General features: G+C 38.7%; 1 protein-coding gene across 1 annotated transcript in view; it reads right to left on the bottom strand.

Annotated features, from left to right (window-relative positions):
* The window catches only part of PHLPP1 (PH domain and leucine rich repeat protein phosphatase 1), a gene marked incomplete at its 5' end in the record, with an annotated part of 204,807 nt that overhangs the window by 47,740 nt on the left and 143,309 nt on the right, over positions 1–13,758 (bottom strand). Inside the window, 2 exons of the mRNA XM_081096661.1 lie at positions 2,717–2,947; positions 3,563–3,709. Of these exons, the coding sequence (XP_080952787.1) occupies positions 2,717–2,947; positions 3,563–3,709 (378 nt within the window). The remainder of the gene's footprint in view (positions 1–2,716; positions 2,948–3,562; positions 3,710–13,758) is intronic.

Raw genomic sequence — 13,758 nt, 5'->3', positions numbered from 1 at the left:
TGGTGAAAGACCTATTTTCTAAACTTCTGATGTCATAGAGTCTATGACATAGACTGATATGTAGTCACTGTGTACACGACCAGCATGCAATTCACACCACAAGCAGCTCACCATGCGAGTTCACCAACATGGAAACTAGTCTGTTCCCTGTACAATGAAATGAATATACTTTTATGAGCTTACTTGGATATTGTGGCTATGCTGAATCACTGTATGTTTCTAAAATGTTGTCTCAATTTCTATACATATCTTGCTATGGAAAAGTAGCAAATAGTTGGATTGCCAGCACAGGTCAGAGGATCACACTTTGAGCAGCTCTGAGCTAGAACTTCCTCCTCAAGGGATTCACAGACTAGTAGGTAGAAACTAGATATAAGAGCTTGAATACTTTAAACTGGAGAACTGAAGGCTCTGAGCAAGATGTGCTTGCTCAGCTCGGAGACAACAGCAGCAATGAGAAGGAAAGGGAAAGGACTAGGGAGAAACTAGAAGGAAAGAACTGCTAGAAGCTGGCGGTAAACTAAAACAGAGTCAAAGCTCGGGCTGAATAACCCAGGAAGCGGTATCGCTAGGGACAACGGGAATCCAGGGGAAAGAAGTGGTTGAATAAAGAAAAGAAACTGAACTCCGTCTCACATGTATTGGGTTAAGTGTATCAGTAGGGGAAACCAAGGTGAAATTATCCAGTTGGCAGCTAAAGTGGAATTAGTTCCAAAAAGAAAAATAAGAGTTAGAGAAAGACAGGAATAATTAACAAGGAGATGAAAGGTGAATGACAAAGCCATGAGACTACAGGCAGAGAAGTAAGTTATCAAGGAGAGAGGCGTGGGTAACATCCACATTTTGAACATAGAAGAAAAGATGGAGGAATTATTAATGATGCCATAGAAGAAATACCAAACTCAAAGAACAGCAATACAAGAAAAAGAATAAGATTAAAAGAAACGTGATCACTTTTAATCTGATGTAACACTTTCATCTGAAGGAATAAAAAATGAATCAATAAAATTAGCCCTTTGCTTACAGAAACTAAGTGAAACTCCTCCTAACTCATTCCACTAGCTTCAATTTAAAATATTAAGGCAGACTTATAAGCAAATTAGACCAGATTTTCCCCTCCTCAGATCAGTGGCCTAGCGGGAAGCAGTTATCTACTCACGTTCATTCAACCTTGACAGAATGACCAAAGTCTTTTCTAAATATGAAGGTTTTTAAATCCAAGTGACTCAGAGGCAAGTAATGTTAACAATTTAGAAAGAAAGTTAAGACAAAGTGTTCAGTTCCCTCACCTGTCACATTCTCAAAGTCAATAAATTAGCCCATTTGCATTTCCTGAATTAAGAAATCTAGGTCTGCAAAACTGCTATCACTTTCCCAGGTGTGACAGGTTTGATTACTCCTTTAGTCAGAGGACAGGTTAAGCCAAGCAATAAGTTGTGGGACAGGAATGAATGGGTTTCCTAGGCCAGACCACATGAATGCAGAAGAAAGAAGAATAAAAGATGATGTTACTTTATACTGACGCAACTCGACAGGTCTGAGTGAGGGCCTGGATCATCCATAGAAAGGAAAGTAGGTAGCAAGGCCAGGAAAGAACCATCTTTGACAAATGGAGAGGTGTAAAGATGTCAAGAATGACAGCTGAGCAGGTTCTGTGAGTAGAAAAGCATCCTCAGTGAGGTGATAATAATAATACAATCACATTTGCTGGGAGAGTGAGGTTTATACCTCAATTCCTTCCAGAACTCTATGAATTGGTTTCTATTAACTGTAATTTAGAAATGCTAACAGTTGCACAGAGACACCAAATATTTCACCCAAGATTGAACATGGGGAATATATGGTCATCAACCTTTAGCTAGTGGGAGAGTTAGTTTGGTTGAAAAAGTGTCAAACTGGTCAAGTTAGTATGCAAGTCTAAGCCCCATATGCTGTTTCTGCAGTAATTCAATCCCATGACAGGCTCTTGTTTTTCCTTAAAATAGAGAGACTTAGAATAGCTTCCTCCTGTGGACTGGTTCTTTCTACATGAGAAGCGAAACTGAACCTCATGCACTGAGGGATGACTACTGAGCACTTCTGATGTAGCAAAGACTGTACGAGTGGTTTCCAGTTGAGTTTAGTGTGATTGGGATTCAAACTGCAGGTTCCCTGCTCTTGCAAGGGGTGAGAGTGGAGGTTCTAGCCAAACAAGAAATTGTGAGTTCTACATTTTTGTAAAGACCAGTAAACTAGGCAGAACCACCTGGCTGGAAAGATGGAAGAAAACCAAATTAAGAAAGGAGATATGCTCAATGATGTTAACTGTTTCAAGCCACAGAGAAGAAGGACTAAGAGAGTAAAATATCCATTTTGCTATTAGTGATATGGTTTTATTTCCCCATAAATAACTCTCCCTGGTTCAATGGCCCCTATCTACTCATGCCCTTATCTATTCATGCAAATTAAAACTGGGTTCAAACCTACAAAACAAAGCAAGACCTTCAAAACATCTGATCATTCCATTAATGAGAACATTTTAAAAGCAAGTATCAGGTATGAACAAGTCCTACCATTAATCATTATTGTTCCTTCTGGACAGAAATAGAAAAATGGGCTCTAATTATAACTATCCAGCCTGCAGCCCTTGGCAGGAAAATGTTACCAAAGGGGTTATCACCTACCCCCCAAATATAAATCGGCCACTCAAATGGGATCTTTTCTTAAAAATAGTTACCTTAGGTCCACATGTTTAATGTGCGGCATTTTTCGTAAGGCCTGCAGCCTAAGGGTCTCCATACAGTTGCCAGACATACAGAGTTTATCCACAGCAGTCAGTTTCTCCAATACCTCAGGAATGTCAGTGAATTCGTTGAAAGAAAGACCGAGATAACTAAGCTGATGCATGTTCTCCAACTCAGCAGGAAGGCTCTGCAGAAAGTTTCCATCCAACAAAAATGTCTGTAAGCTATTAGAGAAAACATAAGAATTATAAAGAGAATATGTAAATTTTACATCTTTATTATCAACATACAAGTCCCATATGTCTAGATCATATTACTAGGAAAAGAAAATGCACTTTCTTTGCAAAATATATGAAGGGAGGGCCTGAGGCAATAATACATCAGAGAGAAAAGATCAGATAAACATCTTAAACATTTATTGAAAACAAAAATTATGGTTAATTTCCCTATCCTGGATAGGCATAAATGGGAACAACGTGACTAATTGCAGTGTGAGGGCCATAGATGAAATCAGCCCAAATACCCATCTTTCATTGTTACTTTAAAAAATTAACTTCTAAGTCTTAGAATTCAGCAGAACCTAGAAAATGAGCAAGTAACCCCTCCTCCATGTTTAGACACACTCATCTATAGGGATCTTCCTTTCTAAACAGAGATATTTTAATTTTTTACAAGATACTAACAAGTATAAAAGCTAACAAATGAACTCCACATAAGAACCTAATTGGAGTCAAGACTTATATGATCAACAGAAGTTAACTAATATCATGTGCTATGGTCCTAACGTAGCCCCCTAAGGGGTTCGGAAGGACACTCCACAGGGGGTCTCAAGTACGTACTTGTGCATGACTCCCACGGCTGCTGGGACTGCTCGAAGGGCATTGCAGGACACATTCAGCTCCGTCAGGGTTGGAATATTGCAGACTGCTAATGGGAAGTCCCCTAAGTGATTATTGGAAAGGTTGAGACTCTTCAACTTGGTGAACCTATAAAACAAAACAGAAGGAAATAAAAGACAAATGTCATAGATGCACAACTTCACATAATTTTAGCACAGCGTTAGAGATAATCCAGCCCAACTCTAATTCAACTGAGGAGGAAACAGAGTCCGCAGAGGTTAAGCAAGCAGCAGAGCTGGAATGCACAGCTTCAGACTCAAAGACCAGTGTTTTATCTGAAATATAAACATCATATTAAAAAAACAAACATCACTCTACAGTTGGGGAGGTGACTTCTGCTGGGGTAAAATATTTCTTAGCTTTCCTTTAGCCAGCTTAATTCATACTCATGTGAATGATAACAGAGAGGGAGGATAAGAACGTATCTTCTGAATTTCTGGGTTATTCCACACAAGTCAAACACTTTTCTGCTTCACTTCTCTCAAATCCAAACCTGAAATAATAAAAAGCTATACTCTCTAAGGCAAGTAAGTTTGTAGTCCCAAATTTAAGCACCAATTATCATTCCTCAATCTCAATGCGGCCACTGGTATGGCTAACCAGACACCCTTGGAAAGGTCTTGTCACTTTAATGACACTTGACTCACCTAGCCTCTTCCTAGCTCTCTCCAAAACCTTTCTCCAATGTTTTTCTTCTTTATCTCCTCTTCCCCACCCCACAATTTGGTATTCCTTACAGATCTCTTGTCATTTCTTTTCTCTCCCTATGCTGTCTCCCTTGGAAATCATTTCACTGTTGTGTGAACAACTCTCTCTAACTCATCACTTGTCATCTCTTCTCTCCTGTGCTTCCAGCCCACAACCAAACTTACCATCCTCATCCCAGACCAGCACTTTCTCCTGTTCTATTTTTTAAATATATTTTTATTGATTTTAGAGAGAAAGGAAGAGGGAGAGAGAGAGAGAGAGATAGAAACATCAATGATGAGAATTATTGATCAGCTGCCTCCCGCATGCACCTTACTGGGGATCAAGCCCGCATCCCAGACATGTACCTTTGACCAGAATCGAACCTGGGACCCTTCAGTCTGCAGGCCGATGCTCTATCCACTGAGCCAAACCAGCTAGGGCTCTCCTGTTCTAGTTTTGTTAACAGCTCTTTCATTTTCTCAGTTGTCTAATAAATATTAAATTTTACTTCTCTGTGCACTCCTATATTTGGCCCATTGTCAACTTACACACTTTTTCTATTTGAGATGAGAATCAGATGAGTTATTATAGTATGCTAATTATTTTTAAAGCTGTCCAAGCCTAAATACTAGAAGTAAACATATTATATGCCCAGAACAGATATACACATATTTTAAAAATAAATCTAATTCAATCCAGTCAGCATTTTAAAAAAAACTGTCATGAGAACTATTTGCTATTGTTTTGGGGGGGAATGGAGGGAGAAGAGAGAAACATCAATTTGTTGTTCCACGTATTTATTCAATCATTGGTTATCTCTTGTATGTGTCCTGACTGGGGATCAAATCTGCAACCTTCGTGTATAGGGATGATGCTCTAACAACTGAGATAACTGGCCAGGGACAACCTATTTGTTGAGTTCTATAATAAAAAGCGTTTAGCTTTGTTGTAAGTAGTTACATATAGTTTATTCTAAACAGAAAGCTAACAATGTGCCTATTTTACAGGTTGAAAGAGTTACCTTGATTTTTTTATAATAGCTGTTTTCTTGGAAGGCGGAGTATAGACCTAATAGTATTTTAAAGATGGAAAAACTCCTTAAGAATGACTGCTAAACCTGAATAATCATTTTAAAATTTGTTTTCTATTTTACAATTTGATTCATTGGGCCTTCCTAAAACAGGAATACTTATCGTCGATTCTGATTGTCTATCATCTACACAACATAAGCTAGAATGACATGGTCTGCTATTCCTAGTGGAGGGATTCCCAAAGTATTGCTGGGAGAACCCAGAAGAGGTTCCTAAGACCTTCACAGGAGATTCCCAAGTCCAAAATCATTTTCATAACAATACTAAGATGTCATCTGCCTTGTCACTCATTTTCATCTCAATGTCCTGCAGAGATTTCCAGATGGAACCTGCCTTTGTGAGAGCACACCTGATTGGACTGGAGATTTCCAGACAGAACCTGCCTTTATGACTGCACACCTGATTGGATGCCTGCTAGATTTGGTCGAACATTTCATTAACTCACCCCTAGTGCCTTGGCAGGGCCAGACCAAATGATTTCTCGGGCTGGATGCTCCCCACCTCTGATCTAGGTTAACACACCTTTGAAATACCCATTTTTCAGACCCCTCGGAAGCACAGCCACGAGAGCACACAATCATAACTATCTTGTAATCCAATCCCCGCCTTGCTTTCTCCCACCTTCACAACCTCCTCCTTAATTCCAAATGCATAAAAGAAACTGCAACTGTCCTTCTTCAAAAAGTATCTGAGATTTTTGCTTCCTGGAACTGTCATCAATTTGGCTCAAATAAACTCTTATAAAAATTCTCCACAGGTCTGAGGTTTCTCATGTCTACAGGTACAAAGACTTTTCAGAAAGTGAAGAATGGAAGAATCACAATTCCAGTAATTACTCCAGATGGGAAATGGAAGCAATTCGATGACTTTTGGAAAAGTATCTGTCAGCAACCGGGGAGGGGGCGGGGCGGTATTCATCTATGCAAACAAATTTACTAGGATCAAACCACTCCTGAGAACAAAGGAAAACAATAGTGAGTTTTATAAGCTTAAATGGAAGAGAGAGAGAGAAAAAGCAAACTCTTAACAATTACCCTCCATTAGTTTTATGTATGTAACTTTTGTATTTTACAATGGCCACCAGCTCTAAATATAAAGAAATGCAATTATTCTTTGCATCAATTCAAGGACAAAAGCACTATCAGACCTTACTGTGAAGAGAGCTGCCCACAGTCCCAGGAGTAAGAGACCCCATGGAACAAGGAGTCTGGCACCCTTCCCTAGGTCTGCTCTGTCCAATAGGACGTGATGGGCATTATTAGGTGGCTGCTGAATACAAAAAGACTTAGTACAAAAAGAATGTAAACTCATTAATAATTTCTTAGAACTGATAATTTTGATATATTAAATTAAACCACATAGATTATTAAAATTAGTGTCACCTCTTTTTTCTTACTTTTTTGAATGTGGCTACCAGAAAATTTCAACTTACATGGTTCCCATAACATTTCCATTGAAGAAGTGTTCTCTCCATTCTAACAGTAAACAGGACCCTGGAATTCCCTACCCAAATGATACCAAATCTGTTTTCAGGGCTTGTGTGGGCCTCTTCCTTGGGCCCATCCTCCCATAATAGATCCTAGGACTGGACAGAGCTTGGAAGTGTGGGCTGTGTGGCCACCACACCCCTAGAAGGTGAAGGATGGAACTAGAGAAAAGAAGAGATCTGGACCATTGGGCCAGCTCTCTCCACGATGCCAAAGCCAGTATAGAATCCCAAGGGATCTGAGGATTTTAGATTAGAATCAATGCCTGCAGATATGGGGGTTGGGAACAAGTCACCCGAAGATGTGCCTCTGTAGTATACAGATTTGTTCTGCCCCTCCCTTAACTGCCTAGAAGAACTTGAATTAGAGGCCTTGCCCATATTAACAGAATATCAGAGGTAACATCTTTTGACCTGTCTGTAGAGCAGGACAAACTTCTATTTACTAACCATCTTTCAATGACCTTTCAAAGCCCTCAAGGTACCTTACCTCATCCCTAGCTCAGCATGTCACATATACCTATTTTCTCTTTGTTTCTGAACCTCTCGTGCACGCAGGCTTCTCATACATATTTGTGTTTCGAACTGGGTTGTTTCTCTTGCTAACCTGTCATGTTCTGTTTGAGTAGACCAGCTGTCAGAACCTTGAGGATAGAGGAAAGTTTCCTCCTCCTCCACACAAGTCATCATACATATACTTGTCAAGGTCGGAGGAGAGATTGTATTTTATTTAACAGCTTATTAGCTTGGTTATAACTTAAATATTTATATATATGGTATGGGGCCTCCATTTATACTCTTTCCCTACACCTGTATATTTTAAGGGTTAATTCTGATATATAAGTATCTTAAATTTCTCTTACTCCTTCTCACCACACTCCCCACCCCCTCCTCATATTCCTCCCTGTGCAGCCCCTCCCCCAAACTCTCCCCAGAAAAGAACATAGTGTTCAGCATACTTGTTTAGCTAACAAAGCACTGATTGTTTCTGAGAGCTCAAGTTCTTGATCAGAACACATTAAAGCTCATCTGTTTTGGAAACTCTAGCCCTTAGCCTTCTTAGAGTCCCACTTTTTCTTAATAGATATAGAAAAAAGTCAGATTACAGGCCTCTGCCAATTCAAAAACCCCTCCAGAGAAAGATAAGAGGGATAGTCTACCTAGAATCTACTTCCCTTGTCTTAAAATGGGTGAAAGAGATACCAGTAGGCAAAATTAAGAGAGAAATACGAGATGAAAAATGGGGAGTGGAAGTCTTTTCCTCCTTTTACCTTCCTTAAAAAGAATGCAGAGGGGAGAGCAAGGTGACAACACACCTATAGAACAAGACTAGAAATCTCTATGTCTCCTAAAAATAAAAACTTATAGCTCTGTCATGCTAACAGGTGAGACAGATATGTTATCAAATTTGCACAGATCCAGATTCTAAAATAAAACTGTACGCCTTTAACAGAAATATATATTTGGTGAAATACTTTAAATAATTTTATATTAAACTAATATCACAGTTTTTAAACCTTAAAAATAAATCCTTACAATGAAATTACATTATAGTACCTCAGGCTACAAGTATTTCCTCATAGCTGTTTAATGTAGGTAAGCAGAACAGAATCAGAGCATCACAAAATTTAAGGTCAATAAAAATTATTTTAATGATGATTGTAATAACTATAGTGGTCGGTTTAGCAATGACAATGGATGAGTCTTTCTGATGCTATAGAAAATAAAAGGACAAGAAACTGTGGCTTGTTTTTTAAAAACATCTGTTACACATGTATACTCACACAGCCAGTACCAAGGCTAAATAAAGAGCGGTACTTGAAATGGATAGATCTTCCTTATTCCTCAAGGTTATCAGAAGTGAGAATAAAAGGGGCTTTTGAAATCATTTTCTTTCATGTCCCAAGCTCATAAATTGAGAAAGCAGGCTCAGAGAAACCATGTGACTAGCACATTCCACTTGAATCTACTGCCTTTCATCATCAGTACTGCTTCTCATCTCACCTGCTCTTCTTTTATTACATCTTTAGTAAAGAGTTGAATGTAAACAGGTATCAATTACTAATAATTCTAAGTCACAGGTCAAAGAAGGGCCTCGGAGGAGTGTCTGGAAAGCATGCTTTTCCCTCTCTTTCCCCCTAGTGGGTGGCCTTCCCAGCAACAACGGATATGTGCAACACTAAGTACACGAATATTCAAACCCATTCAGGTACAGCCCAGGACTCCCCAAACCACCCAACACCTGAAAAGACTGACTTCACTTTCCACAGCAAGCAATATGCTTCAAGGAAACAGACAGAACTCGTGTGCATTTGTTCTATAATAGAACTCAAAGTAGGGAAAAGAAATCAAGTTAACATTTACCCAGAGTCTAATAAAGAGTAATCGTAGTTAATTCCTAAAATGAAGTTACAAGGTTCAGTATTTCAGTATTACATTAGCAAATGGTAATGGGCACTGTGTGTACTTTGAGAACTCAGGTCTGACTTAACGCAAAGTTCCAAGGCACATGTGTTTTTTAATACCAAGTGTCACAGAAAAGTACAACTGACCAAACATACTTGATAATTTACACTGACAGAAAAGTCTAATTGTGTGCGTTCACATAGAAACAATGAAGTCCCTTTCAAACTAAGTATCCTAAGGGGCACAAACAAAATGCATGATTATTTACAAAGGGTGGGCCTTGAGATGATAGAAGGTCAAAGTGGAGATAGGGAAAGATGGCAGAATAGAGCTGATAGAATCACTGCTTTGCCAAACTGACGACGTTTCTTTCATTTGCATTTCTTACTGTCTTCATATTATAAAACAAGGTTATAGTAACAATGATACTGAATCTAGACACAAACTGTGCTAAACTGTCCAGGGGTTTGATTTACTGATATTTGTACCTCTTCCTGTCTTTCTCCAATTTTACAGCCATAACTAATTAACAGCAAAGCAGGAATAGCACACACCTTAAAACTGCCATCGAGGAAACAGAGCAATCATTAGTTTTGTCCCTTAACTTCTTTTCATCTAGACAGCAGTACACCATGTTAATGTATTTTATAGTCTTCACTTAGCTTTAAATGGATTTTTTTTCTTCATCGCTAAATTTCCAGGTATAATATTCCAAACTACTCTCTTGAGGAACTTATTTAATGCTACAAAAGGAAAGAGTGCTTAACTTCTTACATTAAATCGAAAGGTTAAAATGCATCACATTGATGCATCCGATTTTCTTGCCTTTCTTTATCAGGAAGATATATAGGTGTTTAAAACAGATCAACCACAGCTCTATAAGCTTATTTCATTCTGGTTTCAAAAAAACTACTTAGACAATGGAGAGGAGCCATGTTTTCCAAGGCAGCAAAGAAAAGGCAATGGTTCTACGATATCAAACTTAAGAAAAATAAACAAATGCACAAAGACCGCCTATTCTCACACACCTCCTCCTCCTTAGCTCCTTTTATCAGGATCCTAGAAGTGCTTCATCTTTTCTCCTTTCTCAGCATTTATCCACTCATCTACCCACACTCAAAAATTTAAGTACAAAATTCTTACTCCATCTGAGCTAAAGGGAATGGCTATATATACCTGTATATATCTAGGGCACAAAGCCAAGTAAATAGCAAATTGAGTATTTGGAAACATAATACTAATTGTTTTTTAGATCCATCTAAATCTTTAGTAGTTTTCCTTTCAGGAACTAAGGATATACTAGTAAAATTTGACAGTAAAATATGGTAGAAGTAGTTCTATTTTAAAACATATTTCCAATCTGCTTAAAATGAGTGTTACACATTACACTCATGAAGAGGAAACCATACTTGTTTTATTCAATGAGTCAGAGGGGAAAAAATCAATATTATTTTCTGGAGTTATTATTCACTACAAGTGGGTCAATTAAAAAAAGATCCCCTGGGTGATTACATTTCCATTTCGTAGTAACAGTCCATGTTTTTGTCCCTGTGGGGGGACATGCTAATACACTTTGGAAATTATTAGGCTTTAGTATTAAGTAATGAAGGACCTGTTGGAGCTGTAAGCCTAGCTCTGGGCTTAGTCTACTGCTTCCCATTAATTATGAAAAGCAGGCTCCCTAATAATGGTTCGGAGTGGCCGCACCTTAGTAGAGTGTGGCCAGGCAGTCAGTGCTTTGTAATACTCACTATATTAACTTTTAAGAGAAAGATTGTATTTGATTACCAAAATATTCCATGCTCATTCTAACAGTCATACTATAGGAGCATATAAAGAAAACATTAGGCAGACACAGCTGATTCTCACAGCCAGTTGGCCTGGAGGTCAAATCCTCCTAGTATTAACTACAACAATCAAGGCTTAACTACAACAAGACTGCGCACAAAGACCACTAGGGGGTGCACCAAGAAAGCATAAAAAATGCAGAGACAAAGAAACAGGACAAAACTGTCAGTGGAGGATATTGAGTTCAGAACCACACTTTTAAGGTCTCTCAAGAACTGTCTAGAAGCCGCCGATAAATGTAGTGAGATCCTCAAGAAATCTAATGAGACCCTCGATGTTGTGATAAAGGACCAACTAGAAATTAAGCATACACTGACTGAAATAAAGAATATTATACAGACTCCCAACAGCAGACCAGAGGAGCACAAGAATCAAGTCAAAGATTTGAAATGCGAAGAAACAAAAAACACCCAACTGGAAAAGCAAAATGAAAAAAGAATCCGAAAATACTAAGATAGTGTAAGGAGCCTCTGGGACAGCTTCAAGCATACCAACATCAGAAATATGAGGGTGCCAGAAGAAGAGAGAGAGCAAGATATTGAAAACCTATTTGAAGAAATAGTGACAGAAAACTTCCCCTACCTGGTGAAAGAAATAGACTTACAAGTCCAGGAAGCGCAGAGAACCCCAAACAAAAGGAAGTCAAAGAGGACCACACCAAGACACATCATAATTAAAATGCCAAGAGCAAAAGACAAAGAGAGAATCCTAAAAGCAGCAAGAGAAAGAAAATCAGTTACCTACAAGGGAGTACCCATATGACTGTCAGCTGATTTCTCAACAGAAACTATGCAGGCCAGAAGGGAGTGGCAAGAAATATTCAAAGTGATGAATGCCAAGAACCTACAACCAAGACTACTTTATCCAGCAAAACTATCGTTAAGAATTGAAGGTCAGATAAAGAGCTTCACAGATAAGGAAAAGCTAAAGGAGTTCATCACCACCAAACCAGTATTATATGAAATGCTGAAAGGTATCCTTTAAGAAGAGGAAGAAGAAAAAGGTAAAGATACAAATTATGAACAACAAATATGCACCTATCAACAAGTGAATCTAAGAATCAAGTGAATAAATAATCTGATGAACAGAATGAACTGGTGATTAAAATAGAATCAGGGACATAGAAAGGGAATGGACTCACTATTCTTTGTGGGGAAAGGGGTGTGGGAGATGCGGGAAGAGATTGGACAAAAATTGTGCACCTAGGGATGAGGACAGTGTGGGGGGGGGGGGGGGTAAGGGCAGAGGGTGGGGTGGGAACTGGGTGGAGGGGAGCTATGGGGGGGTGGGGGGGAGAAAACATTAACAGTCTCTCCAGCTTCCTTCCAAATCCCAAGCTCCTGAGAGAACCAGTGACAAGAGTGAGGTGTACATCATTCCCAAGCTTTTCCTCCTAAGAAAATACAAACATGAATAAATAGGAGATAACCTCCCTCCCTAATTTTTTTAGTGGGATTATGCCACAAACCTTTCTTCCGGAACTTGTTTTCTCATCTAATTCAAACAGTTCTTCTGAGTCAGGACATAAAAATCTAACTCACTCTGACAGCTGCAGGATACACAGAGCACCAATGTTCACAATGCATTTCATCCTTCCACAGACTGACATTAGGAGCTCTCCAGTTTTATGCTATTAGAAAGAACTCAGCATCTCTATTTGTACAGCAATGATTTCACTTTGTAATATTTATGGGTGCCCAATGCCTTATCCATAATTTTGAAATCCAACGAGCTCTGGAAATTCAAAGATTTTTCATTGATTCATGTGGTGGCAGAAACTGACTGGGACTGATGCAAATACTCATTTTCCCTCTTTAGAAATATGAACATGTTTGCTTATGGAGTGCCATCCCAAACCCTTCTGGAGGTGTTATATAAAACATGCAGTGTAGGCACCAAAGTAATAGCTTCAATAACCTGTAAATCTCTGAATTCTGAAACACAAATGGCCTCCTGCGTTTTGGATAAGGGATTGTGAACCTACATTTCTAACAGTATAACTGATAGGTCCAAGAGCATGTGCAATTTAAATTTTAATGTGTGCTACAAGATTACCAAAAAGTTACAGAAATGTAGAAGAGTTTCTTTCCATTCTACTACCTTCACTAACATTTCATGTTAACATCCTTTCTAGCATTGCTCATGTGAAGGCCAAAAGCTGGCAGGTCTTGGTCATCTCAATTTATATTTCTCAGTGAAGTTCATCTTCTTTGAAACCCACCTTCATACACTTTGCCCATTTTTCTGCTGGGCTGCTTGTCTTGTATTTACCTGTATGCAGAATTCCCTGAATGCCGTGTGCCACACTCAGGGTCCTATGGCGCACGTGTCACCTGACACTCTCAGCTTACCATTTCCTTTTTCCCAGGATTAATGGTCATTTTTACCACACATGAATTTTTATTTGCTCAAATTTGGCAATCTTTTTCTTTATGGACTCTGTTTTTCACCTTGCTTGAGAAGCTCCTCTTATTCCACCTCAAAGTGGTACAAATGTCCTCGTATATTTCCTTCTAATATTAATGTATTTTGTTTTTTACATTTAGATCTTTATTTTACCTGACATTTATTTTTACATAGAATGTTAGGTAGAGATCTAAATTTTTTTGCTGGTA

The sequence above is a fragment of the Myotis nattereri genome (genome assembly GCF_964212035.1).
Source record: "Myotis nattereri genome assembly, chromosome: 8".
In the NCBI taxonomy this organism is placed as follows: Eukaryota; Metazoa; Chordata; class Mammalia; order Chiroptera; family Vespertilionidae; genus Myotis; species Myotis nattereri.
The sequence above is the reverse complement of the archived record's forward strand: the minus strand, read 5'-3'. Positions and strand labels throughout refer to the sequence as shown.